General features: G+C 36.1%; 1 protein-coding gene across 5 annotated transcripts in view; it reads left to right on the forward strand.

The window, feature by feature from the left end:
- LOC123864292 (cyclic nucleotide-gated cation channel alpha-3) overlaps positions 1-24,375 on the forward strand; it is a 62,617-nt gene extending 38,242 nt beyond the window's left edge. For 2 of the 5 annotated variants that reach the window (XM_045904624.1, XM_045904625.1), the window contains exons 5-12: positions 6,034-6,177; positions 15,539-15,731; positions 18,010-18,110; positions 18,197-18,346; positions 19,492-19,659; positions 19,931-20,075; positions 20,694-20,936; positions 21,488-24,375. In XM_045904624.1, coding sequence (XP_045760580.1) covers positions 6,034-6,177; positions 15,539-15,731; positions 18,010-18,110; positions 18,197-18,346; positions 19,492-19,659; positions 19,931-20,075; positions 20,694-20,936; positions 21,488-21,575 — 1,232 coding nt within the window. In that variant the 3' untranslated portion in view covers positions 21,576-24,375. The remainder of the gene's footprint in view (positions 1-6,033; positions 6,178-15,538; positions 15,732-18,009; positions 18,111-18,196; positions 18,347-19,491; positions 19,660-19,930; positions 20,076-20,693; positions 20,937-21,487) is intronic. The other 3 variants (XM_045904627.1, XM_045904626.1, XM_045904629.1) reach the window with 3 other exon arrangements.
- The last annotated feature ends 1,859 nt before the right edge of the window (positions 24,376-26,234 follow it).

A 26,234-nucleotide genomic window follows, 5' to 3' on the forward strand; every position in this document is an offset into this window, starting at 1 on the left:
CAACCAGCTTGTGAACTAAAATACTTTAAAAAAATATTTTATGGTCCAACCCGCAGGGTTTCGTCTCTTAAAAATATGCTAATCTCAAAAGTACTGAACTACTTTTATTCAAGTTTTCACCAATAGAGCTATTTCTGCATATAGAATGTAATATTGTCTAAAATTAAAAAAACGTTTTGTTTACTTGATCTTATACAATATACTTACACAATCTATATAAATACTAATATAATTTTTATTAAATATTTCTTTACCTCAATAAACAACAATTGAAAAAAACCAATCAAATACAAACACATATTTTATTAGAATTCTGTGATATCAATATACGTAGAAAGCGCTGGAAAACGCGCCAGGGCAACTTACCCTAAACTTGTCTTATAATAACATGCAATATCACAGGATTTAAAAGAAATGTACGAAAATACGAGGTAAAAATCATCTCTAGGTACGTGTCGCAATCACAGGTGTCGGATAAAGTACTTATGTGAAGCTTAACGAGACATTGATTCGAACGATACGCGGGGATAAAAGAGTAAAGCAATGATATATTTCCCTATATTCTTATTACTGGGCGTAAACAATGATAAAAATGAATAAAAATATTAGCTACTGTTACTGGATTTAGGTTTCTTAATACCCCGCTCGGGAACAATATTCCTACAGTAAAAAGTAAGTGGTAGATAGGGTTTTATGCTTGTGCAAGATTTCTTTGAGATCGGTTGGTTAGTTTTAGTAAGTAATAAATCTTTGTTTTTTTTTAAAAGATTTGTTACTTCTTAACGCCTCACAAATTTAAATGAAGGTTTCCGTTAAGAAACGATTTTGGAAAATTCAACCCCTAAGGGGGTAAAATAGGGGTTTGAAATTTATATGAAAGACCGTCATACACCTAAGTATTCAAGAAATTTGGTATTTAGGTTTTTGCGGTTAAAAATAAAGAAATATAATGTTTGAAAATTTTACCTCTAAGAGGGTTAAATAGGGGATGGAAAGTATGAAAGCCCGTCATTTTTCAAGTTATATGCATGAAATTGAGTATTTTAGCCTTCGACTAAAAATAAAAGAATAGGCAAGTATTTCCTGAAATCATTAAATGCCTATTTATTCCAGGATTTATTTGACCGATTTTTTTAGCAAACAGGAAGTATTATCACCAAATATACCCAAATCTCGCACTGTAACGGTCAACCATAAGGCGGTTCGGTATCGGTTCCAGTGGTCACATCGGCAAACCGCACGATTCGCTGTCGAAAATCGAGTTAAATTATTTCTTCCTGTTGTAAGGCAACGATACCTAGTAATTTGCCACATTTTGAAAAAGTTAACCTAGCACTTAATATTTGTATTTTACCGAATTATTTTTTTAGTCGATTTCCGTTGTCCGTGGGTCCGATGCACAGACTAAGTTATTTTGTTGACGATTTAAATCCGGCTTTATAAACACATTAGGTAAGGTGAAATTCGTATGTTGATAACTCTTTCTAACCACTCTGAACTCTTTAATAAAGCTTAGATATATAGTAGAGTTACTATCTCGATTTTAGAATTCCGTAGCTAAAGGTTGCCAACGGGATCCTGTTACTAAGCCTCCGTCCGTCAGCAGGCTTATCTCATGAACTGTAATAAGTAGTAAATTTTCACAGTATGTATTCTATTGCCGCTTTAAGAACAAATAATAAAAATCCAAGATAGCGAATTTCAAAATGACCATTAAGCAAATTAAAAAAAAAAAATGTGCATAGTGCTATAATATCTTGTGCTATGGTACCTACGGAACTCTTCGTGTGTGAGTCCGACATGCACTTCACCGATATATTTAGTATTTTCTTTTACTGTCAAGCTAAGCTTAGGTAATAATAGTGTTCAATCTTGAAGCTTTCTCTAAAAATAGAAAAATCTTAAAATATCTTACATAAAGGACCAAGCGGGTATCCTTTAAAAAATATTATTTTAAAAATGAGGGTCGTCGTCATTTAGAACCGTCACAAACAGGCAGCGATGGCTTGGTCCTGCTTAATATTCCGATAATGATCCAAGTTTTCGGAAGGTCCTAACGGTAATAAGGCACTTTGGTATACGCAAAATATATCTCAAGTTGCCCAAGGGCCTGTGAAATTTGGTCGTCATGACTTTCTGTTACATTGAACTTTGTATACTTAATTATTTCTTTTTTGCTTTGATGGTAAGTTTAAATAAAAAGTTGCTCACTGCATGGCTACCTTTTTAGGGTGTCAAGGAAAAAACGGAACCCTTATAGGATCATTTTGCTGTCTGTCAGTCTGCCTGTTCCTAGTCCGCCTATTTCCAGTTGACCTAGAATTATGAATGGCAGGAAGTTAAGTCTTATAGCAACAGTAAAGGAAAAACTCCGAAAACCGTGAATTTGTAGTAACATCACAAAAAAAAATATTCATGAACAGTATGTAAATAATCAAAATTTATCAATTTTCAAAGTAAGATAATTATACCAAGAAGGGTATCATATGAAAGGGCTTTACCTGTACATTCTAAAATAGGTTTTTATTTATTTTTATGAATAATGAAACATTTAAATCCACTAGAAATAATATAATAATAATGTAATACAAGAGAAACAAATGCCAATTTTGTTTTATATTCTTTAGAAAGGTTTACATTTTGTATGGTAAAAAATATAAAAACTTGTTCGTAGGTAAATTGACACTTTTTCGCCTTTCAAAGAACGTTTCCGGCACTTCGGTTCCGGTCAGGTACGACCGTTGTTAGCACGCATTGCCACAAAATTTATGAAAAGGTTGAAAAAATATTTACCATTTTAGTATAGTACCTACCTCGTACCTTTAGCCACGAAGACTTATTGAATCAGTCTGTCAAAGGCATTTCCCCGAAGCTGATAAAGAAAATTGAAATTTCGTAGGTATAGTATTTGAAGGTCGAGTTCCGAGAGGACAGGAGAAAAGTTGACTAGATCTTCGGTTCAAATTAATTTTTTATTGATTATTTCTAAAAATTTGTTATTTTAAGTACAAACATCAAGCTGTGCTTTTTAATAATATTGTTTTCAATTTAACTAAAAGCTGTTTGCTTGTAAAGTTTTACCGCCAAGTATTTTAGTTTTTTTTAAATTTATTTACTAAGTTTTTGCTATACGTTAACCAGCGAAACCTTTATTTAATCTAAATGCATCCTTCTCCGGGTTGTGCTAAATGTTGTTGAAATTGGTTGAATCACGCACAACATACACATTCGATTTGTGTTTTGCGTTTTGTTGCGTTTTAAAAAACATATTATAGGTTTTCTTAGCTAAGTTTTATCACTGAAGAACATTCCCAAAAAGTTTAAAAAAAGTTTAAAAATACAAGAGCTTTGTTAAAAGCTCGAATCAAGTATCAAATTCTCTTTATTGGACTATCCATTTGGTACATGATTTGGTTTGTTCATAAACGATCGTGAAGGCGAACTGTCGGGTACCCGCTAACGTCACGACACCATTACCATGCGCGGCACATTGGTTTTTTGAACATAAAACACGTGAAAAGGCCATTTGTATGCCGAAAACGTTCGCATATAGCAGGTTAAATAGTTATGCGTACAGCGGCGGTCGGTGGCGCGGTAAAACGGAAAAGAGCCGACAAGTATACGTACAGTTCGGGATCATGATTTCGAGTTAAATGGACAATTATTTGCGTACAATAAAGCTTTGTTGAGTTTGTTGCAATATTGGTTGTATTGCAATGGTAAGCCGCCAAAACGGCATCGGTTCGATTTGGGAGTTCAGAAGTCCGATACTTGGCATGTAACTCTTTGAAGTCATGTGCGTTTTAAACAATTAATTAATATAACTTGCAATAATGGTGAAGGGAAAGGGTTCTTCATAGTTTTTAAAGAAGTCTGCCAAGTGCCAACAAGGTTAAGATGTCGGTCTCCTTTTCGGGGGTTGGCGATTCGATCCCTGGCTTGCACGTCTAACTAACGGGGCAATGTGTTTTAATTAATGATATACTAGGCGATGCCCGCGACTTCGCCCGCGTGGATTTAGGTTTTTGAAATCCCGTAGGAACTCTTTGATTTTCTGGGATAAAAAGTAGCCTATATGCAGGATATTATCTATATCCATTCCAAATTTTAGCCAAATCCGTCAAGTAGTTTTTGCGTGAAGGAGTAACAAACACACACACACACACACACATACACGCAAACTTTCGCCTTTATTACTTGCTTTAAAGGTGAAGAAAAACGCCTGAGACTTCTCCATAATATTCTCAAAGTGTGTAAAGTCTACCAATCGGTACCTACTTAGCTAATGAATGATTATGATATTCCGGTATATCCACCACCGTATAGTTTGTTATTTGCGATAATATCGCCAGAATGAATCAGCACCGGCTACTTTCCGAAAAACCGCTACGCGACCATACAAAATGATAATAATTGTGGTAGATGGTAGATACATTTACCTACTGATAACCTCCAGCTATGCTCACTGGACAAGTGTAAAATTATTGTTAATAAGTATTGCGGTTTATTACATTATTTAACTGTCAGCTAATTATAAAAAATGACTACCTTAATTTAAATGGGTACTAAAATACCTACCGCTACCTAATGAATTTATGTTTTTCTACAAAACACGTCAACTAAGAAGATATAAGATTATGTTATTAACAATTATATAATAACTAAATGATGCTGATGTTTTAAAATACCGTGGAAACGTGTTGATTTTCCGGGATAAAAAGCCTATGGCCTTCCCCGGGATGCAAGCTATCTCTGAACCAAATTTCGTCAAAATCGGTTAAATCATAAATGGATGGGACGTGAAAAGCTAGCAGACAGACAGACAAACACACACTTTCGTATTTATAATATTATAGTATGGATATATAAATATTATGGATTATTCTTATTAATGACGCACCACTAATAAAACTTCGAATAAAAGAGTTTCAAGCTAGAAAAAATTACAGAGATTTGCTCTGCTACCTTCCTAATGAAATAATGCAGTATCGCAATAAAAGACTTTATTTTCCGGAACAAAGCAAATGCATTTCGTAGAAAATCCCTATTGTAGGGAGCACCGTCCTTTGTTATTCATACAACATCAGTTACGATGGTAGAAAAAGGCTTTTGAGTAAGAAATGGGTCTCTATATTGTGCAATTTTTTATACCACTCCGATTTCACACAAGTGAAAAAAATATTTTTTAAGAGCAAGACAATAACAAAACTATTACTAATTTACCAATTTTTGTTCTGTAAAAACTGTTATTCAAATCACTTCACGTTGGGCTTCAATATTCAATATAATAGCAATTTAGGTGTAAGAGGATATAATATGGTATTTAAGTCATAAAAGTATCACTTTGGGGGCCTCGCGGTGCGTCGCCGCGCGCGGCACGAGGCATTCGCGGTGCGACCGCCTCCAAATTACCAGCGCTTATAGTGTTATACCGTTTATTACGATTTTATTATTAAAACATTTATACAACCATCAAAAGTGTTATCAATACAGTCCAATTCAAAGTGCAGCGCAACACATCACTATACAGAATGCAAACAACAAACCTCTTAACAATTCAAAAATATTTATTTGACGAGGTTCCACTCGAGGAGATATGCTTTAAAATTTGAATATGCAGTATAAGTAGCGGGAATAATTTTCTCTGACACAACTTTACAGCTTTAGTCTCTTTTTATAACGATTGTGACACACGAACAGACGGATCGACCAACAGATAGTCATACAGAGACAGACTAGCTGGATGAAACTACACAAGTTTCTTGTTTTACGATAGAACCCTAAAACCTGTAATCTCACCGGGTACAATTGACGAAGCGGTCTACGAAGGACGCAGCTTAATCTGAAAATCTTAATATGGCACGCCTTTTTGATTTCTATAATATGGCATTGTACTGGAATGCTAACTCGCTTGGGGTTCTTACCAGTCAAAGTCGATGGCTTCTACCAGACCAGTACTCTAATTTGCACTTACACGTCGAACCACAGCGCCAGGGAGGTGTCAGAATTATTAATGTAAAAATTATGTCGCAGGTGATCTACCTCGGCCACGAAGTAAAGGAGAGTACGTGTTCGTGATAGCGCAACTGCTGTTCGGGCTGCTACTCTTTGCAACTGTGCTGGGCCACGTCGCGAACATCGTCACATCCGTCAGTACAGCCAGGAAAGAGTTTCAAGGTGAGTGTCTATGTCTATGTCTGAGATCTAAGGTTGAAATCTATAGAGCGCACTTTGACTTTGCTTAGACTTAAGTTTCAGATAAAACGAGACAGATTTATGCCAGCGGTATAACGCTGTCTCATTTTTTACCTTAATAGATGCTCAGTGGCCCTGACTAGTTTTTTTTTTCAGTTGTGTTTAATATTACCCTTTAACTTGGACTTTGAATCTAATATGTCTCAAAGTGTATCAATTATTTATCAATTCATTGAGTCGTTCAATGATTAACAATCAGTTAAATTACATAGCTACAAATAAATCCATAATTTATGGTTCTAACATGCGGGAACATTTTATGGCGGTTGTAAACGACCTTTATTTTGGGCACAATAATTCACCCTACGTCGGGGATCAACGCGTTCAATTATGAGCGTGATTGAATGTTAACGTATTTATCGAAATGAAAATTGATGTAATCGTATGTATTGGCTTTATTATTTGCACAATTCAATTTGGCCTTAATTAAACCAAATTTACTTGTAACTCTCAAAACTATAAGTAATGAAGTGAACTGGAAATAAAATACGAACGCACCTAACTTGACTATATATATCGTGCACGGGATTTCACTCATGTAATTTCGCTGTAATGTAACATATCGAAATTTTATACACGTAATATGATATATAAATAAAGCGCGTGCCATATTTGACCCTGGCCTAAGACGAAAAGCAAAGAGGATAAGGTTAGTCTTAATCATTAGGTAGAGCTGCATCCGAATTAGCGCGTAATCCACGCGAGGCTCCGGTCAGTTTAGACTTCATAGAAGTAGATAGTGATATCTAGTCAGTGGACGAGACCCATACTATTACGGATTAGGTATGCTATCTTGCTGGTTTACTCTATTCGCCACTCCTCACACTTTTTTTCTCTCTCTAGTCTGGCTTTACAAAGATTAGCCAATGACAATTTTGTAGTTATTTACAAGTTAGGGAAACTATATAAGTACCTATGGACTTCGTCTGTGCCGGCGCTCGCTGACACACGCGCGGCACCCCTAATAGAGCGCTTCCCAGTCAGTTCCACCACCAAAAACACCAGTAAAACACAAAACCCTGCCACTTTTAACAAAAAAAAAACACTCCAAAAACGCGCCAGCAAACGTCAGCACAGACGAAGTCCTCCTCACACTTTGTTATTTCGCTATAATATGCTATTCGCTATAAAAGCTTTTTAGAGTTTCGCATTCTGAGCATCAACTAATACACACTAGTTAATAAACTACTACTACTACTACTAGTACTAGTACTAGTTAATAATAAATAGAACACATTTTACTAATGGAGAAAATGACAATGGCCTAAAGCTTTTCTAATGTAAGCCAAAGTCATGCCGTGCCGCTAAACGATTTAGCGTTCCGGTACATTACACTGTTAAAGTCAATTAGTGGGCAAAAGTCCACAAATAATGTGTGTGAGTGCGTAGTGAGTTGCTTTATGAGAAACTTTTTGGCGGCATTCTCTGTTTTTATTATTTGAGGACTGAATTATTTTTCCTATAAAAAATCTCTCATACTCAACTTTGTAATTTTATTATTTATCCTATACCTTCCAAACCTCAGCACCCGCCAAACAAATCTCCTAACACTAACCAAACCTTTTCTGAATCCCGAAATTCAATTGTCGCTCGGATTTTATTACTTCGTAGTAACTGACAGACAGCGCATTTTTGTTCATTGAATGCAAACGTTAGGGGGAAGTATGAAAACTCAAAGAGCCAATGATTTTTTAATGATGATGATGAAATTAATCTTTTGGCCGATGATTTTTGTCAGGCCTAGCATAGACTACGGTCTATTTGGGCTGCAAATTACAAACACCAGTCTCAGTTTTTATCTAGTGCTATGATCTACAAAGTTTGGTGTAAAATATTCACTTTTCATCAAGTCTGTAGTTAAATAAATGAATAAATAAAATAAAATTTGATTATGATAAGATATTGGTATACGGACTTTATAATACTAACTGATTCTTCTCCGTCCGCGTGTATTAAAATTTTTAAATTCTCGTGGTACGAGTAACTTTTTGATTTTCCGGGATTAATTTATCTACACACATGCAAAAAAATATGACGAGGCATTTATAACATGGGTGGTGATAGATTATCCTTTTTCATAAATTACCGTTACCGGGATAAATTACATCTAGCATCATCACATTTGAAAATAGTGTCATCTGCTCCGTTAAACTAAATATTATACAATGTCGGGGCTACCGGAGCAGATGCAACTTTTTCCCCATTTGGCCTGGTACCGGGGCAAAGACACCGCGGGCAGATGGGACTCAATCTTTTTCTCAATTAATTTTATTTCATTTTCTAAATGACGCCCGCGACTCTGTCCACGTGAATTTAGTATTTTTTAAACTGTGCAGAAACTCTTTGATTTTCCGGGATAAAAGTAGCCCATGCCTATATCCAGGAAGCAAACCATATCTGTGCCGAATTTTGTCAAATACGGTTAAACAGTTGGGCCATTAAAACCTAGCAGACGACAGGCATACACACTTTCGCATTTATAATATTTGTATGGAAGTATGGATAAAGTATCCTTTGTAGTTTATACTTTAATAGGTATGTTGTAAATTTGTATCCAAATAAAAAAATCAAGAAATTTTTTTCTTTGGCGGTATAAAACCTGCTTTCAAAATCTTAATTTAAATTACTAATCGGTTAAGGTAATTTGTCCGTCAATCAATTTCTCCTCTTATTTATACAGTCGTAAAAGCCATTTTCAACTGCAGCTTCAGAACTATAGTGGATTACTTGCATCCCTTGCATTGGTGGCAGGCATTATCGCGCTAAGCAGGTGGACGTGCGGGCACGCGCGACTACGTGCGTAGTCTGCACACTCGACCCTCCCGTCTCCCGTCCGACAAAACAATCTCTCCCACCGCAATTACCTTGCACTATTGCCAAACCTTACCCCAATTCCGAAATTCAATTTTACCCCAAATTACATTACCTACACGACTTTTACACTAAGTAAAAAAGTTTTTCTCAAACATGAGCAAAAGAGACGTGAACATACTCTTTGTGCTTCATTCAATACATGTACTATCCCTTTTTGCTTCTTCTCAATCGTTCACTCTTAGCAGAGTGGTCGTGGCTATGAATTCTTCCTCACTGCTGCTCGAGCGGTATCCATCCAGCGACTTCTGTTGGTGGCATTACGTGCAAAAGGAAACAAGCGTGTTTGTTGCGGGAGGGATTAAGTCCATCCACCTAGTTGGAAAACGACCACGTGGACGGGTGCCGTTCACTCGATCTTGCATTACGAGATGTTCGATGGTCTACTTTTCCTCGTAAAACACCCAAAGAACTTGAGGATTAGCAATTACGAGCGACGAAAGCCCTTGATTGATTTTCAGTTCTTTGAGCATGGAGTTGTTCGTGATATGCGGTTCAAATCCACTGTACTTAAATATCTCCACGTATACGGTATAAGTTCCACGATCAATGCTAACTGCTAAGCAAGGATAGGATGAGCATTTATACACAGAAAGCGGCAAAGTGTCAACAACTTTAATTAGCACTGCAGCTCGGTTGAAAAGACAATGGCGCCGCGACGACAGAGAGCAGGCTGAATCCGTGACCTTCCTCGGTGGCGCTGCAGCGAAATAGGTCAGCGGCTTGAATGTTATAAATAGCTCGGCGAAAGTCGGGCGCCGCGCCCCATCCCATTGGTTGCGGAGCGTCCCGCGCGTCCGCTTGCAATCGATCCACACGCCGCTCTGTGCGCTCAGTTCTCCGAAGGCCGCAACGTCCGTGCGTCAGCCGAACCGCCGAAGCCTACCAGTTCCACTGTACCTAATGTTCTACACTAGTTGCTCCAAGCGCAAGCACTGCGCTCTACCATGCTCTCGCTCACCGGCAGGCGACCACCTCGTGCCTCCATCACCATAAAGCGACATTACATTACGACGTTAGACGAATGCATGGATTGCGAAATTAGACGTTTACACATGCAACTGATAGTGAAATTAATGTCGTGACACTAATTTCGTGCCACTAACGTCGTAATGTAAATTAAACGTCAACAGTGTCATTGAAATAGCAACTGATCATAGGTGATTATTTGCATTGGTGCATTGGACTTTGGACTGTATCGATATGAGGGATTCAATAAATGAATTTATATTACTCTTAAACCGATGTTATGCATTGCATATTTTAAATCTTAGTAGTAGGTACCTACATGAATAGTGAAATCTGCATTAATTGTTCGATTAAGTTATTCGCATAAAAAGGTCAGTTTTGTAGATCTATTTCACAACACATTGAAAAACAGATAGAATTATTTAAACTCTAGGATTTCTTGAAAATTGGATAAAAAAATCTCGTACGATGTCTACAAAATATCAGAACTTTTCCTTTTTAAACTTGTTGCCCCAGAGGGATAAATAACCCTAACAAATCAACAAAGAAACTTCTCTACTTAAAATAACGCCAGTCAAACTTTTCTCACGAGTTCTGAATTGAGTAGGTTGTAACAATCCATACTAATATTATAAGTAAATACGAAACTATGTCTGTGTGTCTTTTTGTCCATCTGTCTATTCGTTTGTCTGCTAATTTCGGCTACGGCCACGATCATTGTTCACGGCTCATCTGTATTTAACCGATTTTGAAATGAAAGAATTTCCACGGGATTTTCAGAAACTTCAATTTCACGTGGAGGAAGTCGTGTGATCATCTATTTGTCACAGCTTGCAACCCGTTTACGAATGTTGGTTTTTTATCCCGGAAAAGTTTCCTTAAGAGAAGCCTTTCTCCGAAAAGTTTCCCTGGGATTTTTAAAATACTGAATTCACGTGAATGAAGTCACGGGCATCATCTAGTCTGTTATATACGAGTAGCACATTCAAGCAGAGAATTGTTGAAACAGGTAGGTACCTGTGCCTACATACAGACAATGTAAACAGCTGGTCTCGTACGATCATACTTGGTAGTGAGATGCTGTATGTAGCTTTTAGACAACGTTGTCTCTAGACATGTCGTATATATATCTAGGCATGTAGAGCGATCAACCCTACTCGTTCTGTTGTGGTCTTTATGACAACACAATAAGTGGAAGCCACAGTACAAGGTTTGTTTGTTATTTAGAAAGGAACAGTTCAGAGTGCAGTCTGGTTCACAATAAGTACATAGTTTATATTCAGACTAGCTTATGCTAAGCTTATTTCTTTCTTCTTTCTTTCTTTCTTTCTTTATTATCAAAAATCCTTTCTCAGCGGATGTCTACGTCATAATAGCTATCTGCATGCCAAATTTCAACCCGATCCATTTAGTAGTTTGAGCTGTGTGTTGATAGATCAGTCAGTCAGTCAGTCAGTGAGCTTTTTCCTCTTTATATATATAGATTGTTGGACTAGTCTTGACGCAATCACTGATCTTCGTATTTTGAACAGAGTGTATAAAAATATAAGTGAATAATTTATGTGAAAATCGTATCCTAATGTCGGAATTTGCTCCCATACATTTTTTCGGTATTCCAAATTAAGTAACTTTTTTAATACCATCTGTATTTTTATAGGTTTATACAGAGTTGTAATAGGTGGAGAGCCACCAAATTTAAAAAAAATGTTCAAGTGGATTTTTTTCTGAATATGTATGAAATTTTGCAACAAATTAATAGTGATTGCAAAAAATCCGCGATGACAGTAAAACATTATGGCCAATGGCCATTTATATAATAATATATAATGGCCAATCAAATCCATGCCGATCACCACGCTGACTTATCTTAATATTCGTCTAAGTATAAACTTTTCATTTTCATTAAAGATCTTCAAAATCGTCATCACGGAGCTTTCAGGATTGGTGGTTCACGGACTATAAAGCAAACCTGCTCACCATTTCAGTCTTAGAAAGATTTTCTCAGTCCCTGTCGAATGCAGTACCGAGAAAATGGATGTAAAGTTTACTGCTAAATCTATTACAACCTATAATGAATGTAGGAAATGAAGTAGGGAAACAAATAAAAATTTTATTGTTGGTTTTCGAGATACTTATTTATGTGCTGTGAACGTGGTTTATTTCCTGAACAATCTACGTTAGAGGAAAATTAAATTAAGTACTGCAAAATGTGTGCATGTTAGACCACGCTAAACAAAGTTAGCCATTAATTTTCTGATTTGCTTTAGAATATGTTTTGTTTAGGATCTGAGTATGACATGGCACCATAATTGCATAGGTTAGGCTAGTTATATTTCGCTTAATTTTCACATTAAGTGATGTTGAATTTTGCCTATCAACAATGTGTGGGTGCGCGCAAAATAAGTACTTAGGTACTTACTCAATATTTGCAGCACATTTATTTTAAGACTAAATAAAGATGTTATTCGGAAAACACAGATGCTCTAAAACACTCAACTAAAGTAGCAGATCTAAATGAATTTTCCCTTTCATAATGCTCCCAATAGAAAACAAGCACTATGTATATTATACCTGTCAATTTGGTTTAGTTTAGAGATTATAACAGAAATAGCTACAAGATATTGTTCAAACTCAGCAGCCTCCATCCGACAGCTGTATCAATATGATATTTTCCAAATATAAACTACTAGGGGATGCCCGCGGCTTCGCCCGCGTGGAATTAGATTTTTAAAAATCCCGTGGGAAGTCTTTGATATTCCGGGATAAAAAGTAGCCTATGGATATGCCTATGGATGGAATCTAGGATATTATCTATCTCCATTCCAAATTTCAGCCAAATCTGTCCAGTAGTTTTTGCGTGAAGGAGTAACAAACATACACACACACACACACACACTTTCGCCTTTATAATATTAGTGTGATTGATACAAATTGCACAACTTCAGCTATTTAAGGTCTTTCTAGCTTTTTCAGCTGATAGCATCATCAAACTTTTGCAACAATCTTTTTGAAAAACGATCTGTACGATTCTGATTTTGTGTAGTGAATCTCTTTAGAAAAAAACATCACTTGTATTTTCACTCGATTATTTTATCACTTTACATAAAAAAAACATTCAAAACTTTTCTTACGTAAATATTAACGAACACCTCAGCAGCTCTGGCGGCCCTCACATTTTTTTTTAAATTTCTAACAAAAGTAGGAAAGTAAACCGGAGATCGTAATTATTACTTGCGAAGTCAAACTTCTTGTGCCCGATACACGAAACCCACTCCAGTTTAAACTCGACTAACTTTCCGAACGTTAACTGATTAGAATTGGGAAATCCGAAACACTACAATTTAACTTTGGTCTAACTTGGTAAGCAAAACGATTTGTCTTAGAATTTGTACAAATGAGAATGTTGTGTTGGAGAAGTTTGTCAGTGAATCACAAAAGGTCAGCTACACCCAGAAAGTTTCCAAAAATACCCTTTTGATGATAGTAACTTAATGTAAGTTGTCCCCGAACCAAATAGAGGGGTGTTATAAGCTTGACATGTTTATCTGTGTATCTGTCTGTGGCATCGTAGCTCCTAAACTAATGAACCGATTTTAATTTAGTTTTTTTTTGTTTGAAAGGTGGCTTGATCGAGAGTGTTCTTAGCTATAATCCAAGAAAATCGGTTCAGCCGTTTGAAAGTTATCAGCTCTTTTCTAGTTACTGTGACCTTCACTTGTCGGGGGTGTTATAAATTTTTAATTTACACTTGTCTTGGGAATTAATCAAAGTCGATCTCTAAATTGATTCGAATTGATCAATTATCTATTTACATGAGAGTGAAAAGACTGATAATGAGCATTCGAAAAAAGAAAAATTTTCTGCAACTAAAATTGTAACTGAAAATCGAAGTCTCGGAAGATTATACAAAGATGTGTTAATAAGACAGCCTGGTATCAACACAGAAAAGCAAGAATCCACAGATGAAGAGAGTCAACAAGAAAAAGATAAAACGGATACGAAGCAGCGTGTAAAACGAAATAATAAGATTAGGAAACGAAATAAGAATAATACGAAAACAGGAAGCAGTGGTGAAGAGAAGAAAGAAAGTAATACAGGTATGTCCATGGATGAGTGTGGTGATGAAAACAAAGGCAATGAGAAGAACAAATTCGAGAGAAAAAAAGGTAGCATAAATTATATGAAATTAATTCAAAGATTGAAAGATATATATTTGTCGGACTGCACTGTCGAAGAAAAGATTAAAGCATTTATTGGTTTTATTATTGAGGAGATTATGAAGTATATTTCGGTTTGGTTTGGGGATAATGACGTCTGCACATGGCTGCTTTCTAAATCAAATTATGGGTAATAAGACTTATTTTGTTAGGTTAAGAATTTTGTTGTATTGTTGTATTTAATTAGATTATAATAGGGCTGACATGTACTTTTAAATGTATCAAAGCCCTTAAATAAATAAAGAAAAAAAAATCTATTTATATAGATTTGATATATTTTTTGAACACATTCTATCTGACAATATATCTCCGTATGTATATCAATACGTCCGTTGTGCTAAGATAAAAAGACTGACAGTGCACATTATGGCATGCCACAGGAGCGCACGGTTATTAATATAGCAAGAACCATCGGCAGACTGGCGTACCGTAATATTTCAGTTCTACAGCACGACATTGTTATATTCCGGTATAAAATAGATTCCGGTATATCGTAAGCTGATTCAGGCCGCAAAATTAACGTTTCCATTTGTAGCATGCCGTATTGTTGCATGTTGTTATTCCGGCGTTAACAAGATAAAATTCAATTACTAGCCTACTACTGTATTAGAAATACCATAAAGATAGCACCACGGAAGGACGGGGATTAGTTGATCGCTAAGATAAAACCTTACTCATCAAAATCTTATAAGTAGGTATTTTGAGAGTTACGAGGAAAAGAACGCGTAAAAAAAACACAAGAATACATTTTAAATTGTAGATAAGGGGTAAATACCACGATAAATTTAGTATTTTAACTGCCGATATTTCTATTATGTATTATAGAAGCAGGCGTTATTTTGCGAAAGTCCATGCAATATACAAGGAACCAAAAGCTTAATTTGTTATAATCCGCCAAACCAACGAGTTGCAAAGATTAGACACTGTGAGGTTGTACATCTCCTGAGGATGCTCCGGTGTCGGGGCGAAACGCGCGTCGAGTGGTGTTGGAACTTGTGTGGTGCTGCGTACCATACAAATTTCGTTGGTTTGGCGGATTACAGCAAATCAAGCTTTTGGTTCCTTGTATGCCGATATTTCGACACAGTTACATGAGCCCTGGTCACGACAGTACTCATAAGAATAGGTACATTTTTTAAAGACATATTTCTTACACAGGATTAAATAATTTAAGTTTTCTTTGTTATTGCAGACTTAAGAAATATATTTTTGTGTGATTTTTATAGCAAAACTAGACGGGGTCAAGACGTACATGAGAATGCGGCGGGTTCCGACACACTTGCAGGTGAAGGTGATCAAGTGGTTTGACTACCTGTGGCTCACTCAGAAGTGTTCTGATGAAGAGAAAGCAGTCTCTTGCCTCCCCGATAAGCTCAAAGCGGAAATTGCAATCAACGTCCATCTTGACACGCTGAAGAGGTATGGATTTTATTTTTCGTAGCATCTATTCAGTTTTAATAGTTCTTAACTTATTATTAATTTATTAATGATTATTATTAATTTAGAAGACTACACAAATTTCAAAACCCTATTTTACTCAGCCGTTCAATTTCCAAAAATTCTTTCTTAGCGGATGTCTACGTCATAACGTTGGCTATTTGCATGCGAATTTTCAGCCCGATCCATCCAGTAGCTTGTGCATTGATGGATCAGTCAATCTGTCAGTTAGTCAGCTTTTATTTTTGCATATTTAGATTCACTAAGTATACTTATTATTTAAAAGTAAGTATGTAGTTGTAAAAGTTTATTTAAATTCAAAAAGAATTAGAATCTATTCTTTCTATTCTACATGTGCACTATATCTTTTATGAACATTAAAATTTACTAGCTGATACCCGCGACTTGGTCCGCGTGGATTTACGTTTTTCAAAATCCCGCGGGAACTCTTTGATTTTCCGGGATAAAATGTAGCCTATTTGTTAATTTAGGGTATAATCTATCTCCATTCCACAGCCACATCCGCCCAGCAGTTTTTGCGTGATTGAGTAACAAACATCCTCACTTTCAAATTTAAAATATTAGGATTAGGATAATGTGTGATTAATTTATTATTACTCTTTGTACACATTAGTGAACTTAAATGTAAGCATAATAATTCAGAGTGCATTTGGCTATTATTTTCCATTTATGCTATTACTAGATGGTGCCCGCGACTTCGTCCGCGTGGATTTAGGTTTTTCGAATATCTCAAGAGTTTCATCTTCAATTTTCCGGGAAAAAAGTAGCCTATATATCCGTATATGGGATGTAGGCTACCTCTCTTCTAAATATATAACACCCGTAACTTTCTTTACGTGGAATTAGGTTTGTTGAAAATCCTGTAAAAAGTACCTAGCCTATATTCATCCCTGGGAAGGAAGCTATCTCTATACTGAATTTTGTCAAAATTAATTAAACAGATAGGCCGTGAAAAGTTAGCAGCCAGACAGATAAACGCACTTTCACACTTATATAATATTATACAGTATGGATAGTACAGATTTAATCAAGCTAAAACAATATTATCAGAGCCAGAATATTTTTTCATAAAGTGTAAAAAGTCCAACGAGAAGTTGTACCATCCATCAGCCTGTCTTCCTTCCCTCTCAACAGAATAAAAATAACAAACATATTGTTTCGGCTGATCCATGCAAAACAAGTCACGAGGAAGGGCTTGTTATGAAAATGTAAAGGTATTAAGTCCGGAGAAGCAGTCAGTGTTTAATATTCCGTGTCGTATAATTAAAAAACAGAAACATTCGCTTTTTACGTCCATGAATAATTCAAGAGTGTTCCTTCATACGATCCGTAAATTTTTGTCGCCAAATGGCTCTCCCAAGCGTATTTTTGTTTTTCACCTAAACGTTGACCATCGTTTTTAGGGTTCCGTACCCGATAGGTGCTAACGGGGCCCTATTACTAAGCCTCCGCTTTCCGTCCGTCTATCCATCCGTGTGTCTGTCAACGGGCTGTGTCTCGTGAATTTAAACTCTCTACCTATTCACAAGATACAACCCACTGACAGACGGAAACGCACGGACAGCGCAGGCTTAGCAATAGGGTCGCGTTGACACGGTACGGGACCCTAAAAATTAAAAAGTGTTTCTTCTTGCTCGATGGTACGGAACCCTACGAGTGCGAGTGCGACTTGCGCTTGACTGATTTTTATTATTACTGTACTTGTACTGGACGGTTGAATTTTCATTTCATGATTTTATTTATAGCAAAATACGATTAGGTACTTCACTCTAAATGTGGATATGAGCATAATTAATTTAGTAGGTTTTTGTTTTGTTGGCTCTGAAGTGTAAATTTTCTGTTATCAGTACTTAGGTACATGATTGCATGTATCTCAAATGTTACCTGCAGTACTTACTGCATTGTTCGAGCTTTTTCATACAGGTTCCTTTTACAAGATTTAATTTGATCTCACAAATTCTTTCTTCCATATTAATAGTGCGAAAATGGGTCTCTCTATCTTTCTATCCGTTACTTTTGCACGGCCCATTCTTTATACCAAAGTTGGTGCAGAGATAGCTTGCAAACATAGGTAGGTTCCTTTTTATTTCGGAAAATCAAAGAATTTTCACGGGATTTTTATAAAACTTAAATCCACGCGGACAAAATAGCGAGCATTATCTAGTACTATATAATGATATTTTACTATCTGCTATAATAATTACGATTATGTAACCAATGTATTTAATAATTTAATCAGGGTGGAGATTTTCCAAAATACTGAAGCCGGGTTTCTCTGCGAGCTTGTGTTGAGACTACGACCTGTTTTGTTCTCACCTGGCGACTACATCTGCAGGAAAGGTTAGTATAATAGTAACATTGATTTTATTCCTTAAACATAACTTTACCTTTTTAGAGCGCTGCTCTAATTTTTGCACTTTCTCTAGGTGAAGTCGGCAAGGAGATGTACATAGTCAACCGGGGGAAACTACAGGTAGTCGGCGACAACGGAAAGACAGTGTTAGCAACACTCAAGGCGGGTTCTTATTTTGGCGAAATTTCCATTCTGAACATGGGCACGGCAGGTAAACAACTTGGTAAATATCGCCACGGCCCGAGACGCCACGCCATTCTACTCTTATTTATTCTTTCAAAAGTTTTTAAAAGCAAAAGCAAACGTTTCGAGGAGACGCTGCAATCAGGCCGAGGGAGCGGCCGCGAAGCTAACAACAGGTTTTGGGACATCGTTCATGAACGCACATTAACGCTCTTCGACCACTTTTTTTTCGAATAACGTCACAATTACTCAAAAATGCTAATAACTGCAATCGAATAGCGCTGATGTCGTTCATTGAAATAAAAGATAATAGAAAACGCTTTACATTTTTATTATTTCTTACATTTTTATGCATTTTTAATTATCCATATAAGTGCATTGCCAGCCGTTTTTGAATTTTAATTCTTAACAATGAAAGCATTAAAATTTAAGCAGACCAGCTAAGTTTGTTTTATTTTGTTTCATCGCTCCAGAACTTGCTATTCACATTGGTGATTGGTAGACACCGAACGTCATGTGGTTTGTTTGCTTTTAGACTCATCTCCTTTGGTTGTAATGAAGGCAGTGTCCCCGACCGCTTTGCATCTTCCCTGAATTCTTTTTAAATCTGGCGTGACTTCTTGGTGCATGAAACCCCCCAACGGTATTTTAATGTTCTTTACATATTTACCGATTAAAGACTTTGTCATTTTATCCGGCTATGTAAAAATGTTTTTTTTTTTTTTAATTTATCTATTTATGCCGTAAATATGAATTAAAACTTGTAGACGCGCTTAGTTATTTTTTCTAATAAATATTCATTCTAATTACCTACCTCTTATTTATCAATTTTTAAAACCTAAATGCTTTGTCTTGAATCACAAATCAACTTCGATAGAATGAGCTTCTTACAGTTATTTATAAATTGTTATGACTCTTAAAATCACATCTTCATTTCGAGTTTTACTCGTAACTCGTCTGAATGAAGAAGTTTTCCATTTAAGTATACTTTTATATTTCTTTGTTAAAATAGAGTTCAGGCTCTACAAGTTTGCCTTATCTGCGGTATGTTCAGTTCTCCAAGTTTTTCTTGTTACTGAACTTTTTTGGCTTTGAGTTTGGCACGTGTAACGAAGCCGAAAGAGTTCATGAGAGTAGCGATCCGAGCACCGTTTGGCACGGAGTGTGTGGATGACACGTCGACAGGCAACCGGCGGACAGCGTCTGTGCGATCCGTTGGCTACTCGGACCTGTTCGTGCTGAGCAAGAAGGACATGTGGGACGTGCTCAAGGAGTACCCCGCCGCCAGAGTTCGCCTCGAAGCCATAGCAGTCAAGAGACTTGAGAAATATAAAAAAGCACCTCTTGAAAAAGGTAAATTTACAGCTCTATCTCCCACAAAAAATTGATGATAATAGTTGATGATTTTGTCAAGCTTTTTTAAATTATTTTATTTATGAACATACTTAATTGGTAGAATTCAGTATGTTCATAAATTGTAGAAAAATCATCATATTAGGTTTGATTGGCATCGTTCATTATTTTATTAGCAATTCAGAAATTACTGATTGAAATGTTTTCAATATACTAAAGTATTAATAAAAGAGACAGATTTTATCCGTTAATTAATCATTAATTTCCATAGTGGCGATGGGTCGGTGCCAGTCCACGCCGGGACTGGTGGAAACGAGCGGGCGCGTGCCCATAGAGGAGATGCAGCTCCCGCCCGCGCCGATCCTTCCGCCGTTGCACTCCTCACACCCGCCTTCGTACCGGGACCAGCTATTTAGGTAATCCTATCTTTAATGTAGGAGTGAAGCCTGTACGGTCCTGTCGCGTCATCCTACATAGAACTTGCTGTAAGTACCATGACATACGATGCGTTACGACGTCGTGCGGCGCCGCACCACACGCGCAACGGACTTGGAACCAAAGAGACGAGGCGGGGAGGAGTGGTGCGTTGCGGCGTCATACTTTATGCCGGAGCTGCAACGCAGTGCCCGTGTGGCACCCAATACTCAAATCCACAGCCGGACACGCATCGTGTGATCTCAGTCTAATATAGTCGACCATATCCATATCCTAATTCAAACCTTATAAAATATCATAAATATTATGAAAGTGTCTTTTCGTCTGTCTGTCTGGCTAGCTTTTCAAGGCTCATCCGTTCTTGCAATTTCACGACTACGCGTGGCTAATGCCTGTGTTAAGTTGTAATATTAAGTAAAGTAAAGTAAGTAAATGTGTACATTTGCTCACGACTGATTGGCCCGACAGGCACGCACACTTGCGCAAATGATGTAACGACAAGTAAGGTTCACGCGCGCTCGTGAATTGCAAGAACTACTTACACCTGCCGAAGTGTATTAAAAAAATAAAAAGTGAAGATAAAACATTTGATTTCACAGTTCTTCTGTAAGCCCTCTTCGTGTAGCATCACCAGTAGTGTCGTGTGCGTCAAGCGCCCGCAGCAGCGCGGCGGGCGGCGGCAGCGTAGCCGCCAGCAGTGTAGCCCCCAGAGTTTTTCTAGACTCCCACGAGGCTCTAGAGTGCGAGATCAAACGATTACGCGAACGCCTTTACACAGTTGAAACGGAAAATGCCGCCATGTCAGCCGAACTGAATCAGCAGCGATGGGAAGTACATCACAGGTATCTTTTTCTGTAATAAAGACACTTGGCCTCACCAAACGCGGTTCAAAACGGCTCTAGTCATACGCAGCCCTGCTATTATTATTTTGATTTATACTCTTTCAGAAAAAAACGCCGATAGCCTAGTGTTTAAGACGTTGGATCCCTATTTGGAAGGTTGGTGGTTTGATCCCGGGCACGCACCTTTAGCTTTTCCTAGTTATGTGTGTTTTAAAGCAATTTAATAACACTTGCTTTAGCAGTGAAGGAAAATATCGTGACGAAACCTGCATGCCTCAGAGTTCTCCATAATGTTCTCAAAGGTGTGTGAATTCTAACAATCCGCACTGGACCAACATGGCGAACTATGCCCGAAACCCTTCTCATTCTTCTTAGTTGTGGGCTGGTTAGAAGTTGATAATGATGATCCCTTCCATTATAATTATTGTAAAATTGCAAGTCAGAGTCACGGGACTCTGCATTTTGACCCGACATTTTGGTCCAGATTTTTAAGGCCTTAACATTGAATGATGTACTTAAATGCAAATGTCAGACCGTCAATTTGGTTGTAGGTTGCAAGAAATCGAGATGCAGATCTGTGGTGGCAGTTCGCTGAGCTCGCAGGAGGAGAACGAGCGGAATCGAGAGAGCATCATTTAACGGCGCGCCTCCGCCCTGTGCGCGCCGGTGCCGCCGCGGCAGCGTCTGCCCGTGTGTTGACCACCTCTGAGCCCATTGTAAACAATCCTAACTTTCCCATCGTATGCTGCGAACTTATTTAGTACGTGGACTTTATCGAAGTGTTTTTATGATAATTAATATTTAAATACGAATTAACTTTATCAAATTTATATACATATACTTAGTATATACGACTCGCTGTAATTGACGAGTGTTCGTGGAGTGAGATTTTGCCAAGACAATATTATCTTTAATGTTGTTTAAGTATGTGGGAATGTGAAGTGGAAGTGCGTGAGCCGCGGTGCGCCGGCGCCGCGCCGCCCATAGTGCGGCATCGCATCAGCCCTATAGGGCTACCGTCTTTAAATTTTTAGCAATTGTATGTTGTACATACTATGTACGTACATGATTGTCTATGTTTAACGAGTATAATTATGTGTAAACGGTTATTACATAAAAGTGTAATGTGAATTATTATATTGTTTAAAATTATTTTCCAGAATTGTCATTGAAAAATTAATACTTTTGTGAAGTTTAAATAAAAAGTATACCTACCTTTCATCAACAAGCCAAAAATTCTGTGCCAAATTAATTGATAACTGAATTACTAACTATGGGAACTATGTATATCATAATTTATAAATTGAAGCTTTAATTATTATAGAAACATGGAGGATTTGATACGCGATTGCTTTATTTTTAGTTATATTATTTTATTTGCTTTTTATTAAGGATATAACGTAGGTAGGATTTTGATTGACAGTAAATTTGATATATTATGTATGAATATTCTTGAAAATATAATTGCATTCAAAAACAAGTTTGACCGGTGCATGATTTACAATAGAATGTTGTAATTTGTTATATAAAAGTATATATGTTAAGATAAGTAGCTTAAAAAGTTTAGAGCATACATACGGATTTAATAAATTAAAATCACAACTGCCAAATAATATAAGTAGTTAAAAATGTTTTAATGTAAAAATAATAAACAAGTGACGATGTTTTGTACTTAAATTCTTTAGGTAAGTGTACCTATCCAAAATTCGTTTAGAGAATGTTATTATCAATTATCATTGATTCGTCTACATTACGTATATTATGTAAGTTTAATTGTTGGATCATAAATTTCAAATAATTTTGAGTCTTCTTTTTATTGATTAAAATATGGTCGTAACTAATTTCCAAACGTACCAAGCAGTTATTGATTATTCTTTGTATATGTAATTAATTGTAATGTTAAGTGAATATGTAAATATTTACCTACAGTACGTATTTGTAAGCTACTGTTTTTCAAAGGGAAAGGTTTTTTTAAGCCACGAGCTGCAAATATGACGTTGGAGGAATGGATAGGGGCTATGTTGTGAGGAACAAATTTTGTTTAACTATATAAAATTATGTAAGAAGCGAAACGATTATATAAAATGTATGGCCACACTTCATTAAAGAACGTTTAATATTTTGAAACATCGATTTATAAATCTCTGGTATGAAATGTTTGTACCTACTATGTACATTGAAAAAATTATCGGCAATATTTTACCGGTACCGGTTAATTTGTATGCCACCTGTGAGCCACCTGTAATGAATTGATATAGGTAATAGAAGTATTATCTTTCAATATTTGTATGATTATATAGTTAATTGTAATTACCATCAATAATAAATAAATCTTGAAGTGATTATTATTTATAATTTAGTAACATTCATCTATCTTTTGTTTGAATTTATCTTGAAATATGTCAAAAATATTTAATATGTAGAAATAATTGTACCTATCATTCAAATTCAAACTTTCCTTTATGTAGGTACGCTAACTACTCATCAATTTATAGACTTTGTTAATCTAAAATGTGAAAATCTTTGAGTACCCGCAGTTTTTTCAGCACTATGCAGGTGAATGCCTTTTTATTAGGACGTTATAGAAGCTGGAATGGAAAAATAAAATGTTTAAAAATATTTATTTACTGAAATTTCACTGCAAGTGTGGCCATAATAACAATGAACAAGAGTTTCTCAAATAGTTTATACAGTCCATCATAACGACGATGACATCAGCGAAATAACGTATAATTAGTAAAATCATAGTTTAATCAGTGGCTTCATTTCCTAACTAACCAAAAATATAATAGATAGGATACAATTTTTAAAATGTAAATAGAAAATTTATTTATTGTTATTATATTCCATAAAAAAATTCTTCTTATATTTCTCGATTATAAATTGGTAAGGTGCGTTATGCGATTGAATACGAAGAGTGCTTTTCATCATGTAACAATAAATATCCGACCGTGTATATTTTGTTCATATAAAATGCTTTGAAAATATCTGTGAATTAAAAAAAAAAGTTTCTTGACGCAGCGTCAAATTCACACCTCTTACGTTCAAGCACAATCAGTGCGACAACGCGTTTTCCTTCCTCGAAACAAAGCTTGCAACCACGAGAAAGATGGGTTGTGAGAAATTTAATTATCAAATAGGTACCTTGATAAAATTATAGATCCAAAAATCAGAATCCATTTCTTTTTTTTTTAATAAACCGTTGTTTCACAGATATTTTTGGCAAATGTACTGAATATTTTTACTTAAGCAATCGTTACGCAATTTATTTATCTTCACAGTGAAAATAGGTTTTATTAAGCGGAGAAGTATAATTAAAGGGGGTGGGAATGTGATTCAGTAATATTTCGCAGTTATCAGGCTTGTGGAATTAAATTTGGGAATTCAATTATGTATGCACTCGATTCATTTTATTGTTAATAAAAAGATTACGATAATCTTCTGAGACTTTTATTGCAGTAAAACTTCTTTATCCTCTTAGCAATGGCCACGTTACGTTCTCATTACAATGGCGTATAGTTAAGTTTCGTCCTAGGCGATGAATACGACAGAAGACACAAAACTCATATAAGATAGTGCTTTACAAATTTAATGAGACGCAAGTATCGTAGTTCCCAAGTATTGTAGTTTTAAGTTTTCACTTTAGATGCGTATTAAAGTAAGTAAGTATACCTATAGTACTATGATGTACTGACAAATTCAATATGGCGAATATACAATGACAAAGAAAAATTGGATAAGAAATAACTTATTGATACTTAGATCAAATTTGATTTAAAATGAAAAGTCTTATTGCGTAGATTATGAAAATATAATGTATGTATCCTAAAAATATAAATGTGAAAGTTCGGAAGTATGTTACCCTTTCACGCCAAAATGACTGAGCCGATTTGGTTGAAAATAAAATGGAGATAGCTTATACTTATGGATACCACTGACCACGGGGGAGTACAGTGGTTATGTCGTTATGTCGGACTCCCATCGACTAAGTAACTCACGAAGTTCCATCCCACCGCTGATGACGGAGCACAAGGGATCAGCAGCACCTCGTTACTCCGCCAGCGGATGTCCGCCTCAGCAGATCCACCACGTACCCCCTAACACCGTTGGAGGCATTACCCTGACTTAACACATATTATGCTACTTTTTATCCCAAAAAAGAGTTACTGTAGGATTTTAAAAACCTTCACTTTCACTGATAAAGTGACGGGCATTATCTAGTTAAAATATAAACTATCTATTTAATAGGTAAATCCATCCAACCAAAGCCGGGTGGAGTAAGTAAGCTTTTAATAAATCTTGAATTCGCAAACTAACGCTGTTGGCGCAATTTAAAATTGATTCTCGGACAAATACAGATTCATTTTCTCTTCTCATAAAATCAGCTTATTCCGGCCAACCGGTGACCCCGCCGTACAAACGAAGGAAGCACAACTATCGACCCACTATCGACCAAATCTCTGTAATTACACGTCACGCACACAAACTCAACATAAATTCTACGAAACTGGCCACTTAACACCTTCCGATACGCATTTGACACAACGTAGTGATTATATTTTTTTGTTTGACACTTCAATGAAATAATTTAATTTTAAATCGTATCGTAATCGTGCTGTGCAAATTACACAACTTCAAATTGAAGTCTAGGGTTGTCAGAAAATAAATGGGGTAATTTTGCCTAAAAATGAGCAATTTTTTTTTCATTATATTTAGACAAATTTATATTTTATTTTTGATGACAATCATAATATAACTAAGCGAAAAAGGCTGTTTTGTTAATTAAAAGATTTTAAATTGATATTGAAATTTAACTAAAACAAAACTTATTACTAAATTGTAGTACATTTAATATACCAGTCTCCGTCATAATAGCTGCATGCCAAATTTATCATGAAGTACCTAGGTACCTACGTAATTGGTGTACGTACGTTGGACAGATAAAAACATACGTTTTTATCTGTCCAACGTACTTACCATGTTGTCTTCTATGTTTTTTGTAAATGTATATGTTTGTGTGTGCAATAAAGAAATAAATAAATAGGTAATCAAAATCTTACTACATTAATAATATTATTTAGTTATAGTTAGTCCATGATAGGTAGTAGTATTGGCATCACTCAGAAAAGCAGGTATTATTTAAATATTTTTATCGAATTATTGGAATGTCCTCTCCAAAACCAACACAAAAAAACACAAGTTTAATGTGTAAGGTTATCCGAGAGTAATAATCTAAACAAACTAATGCCAAAATAAGTAATTTAATTAGAGCGTGATTGCTATCACAACATCTAATTA

Source organism: Maniola jurtina, chromosome 4, assembly GCF_905333055.1.
Source record: "Maniola jurtina chromosome 4, ilManJurt1.1, whole genome shotgun sequence".
NCBI classification, from domain to species: Eukaryota; Metazoa; Arthropoda; class Insecta; order Lepidoptera; family Nymphalidae; genus Maniola; species Maniola jurtina.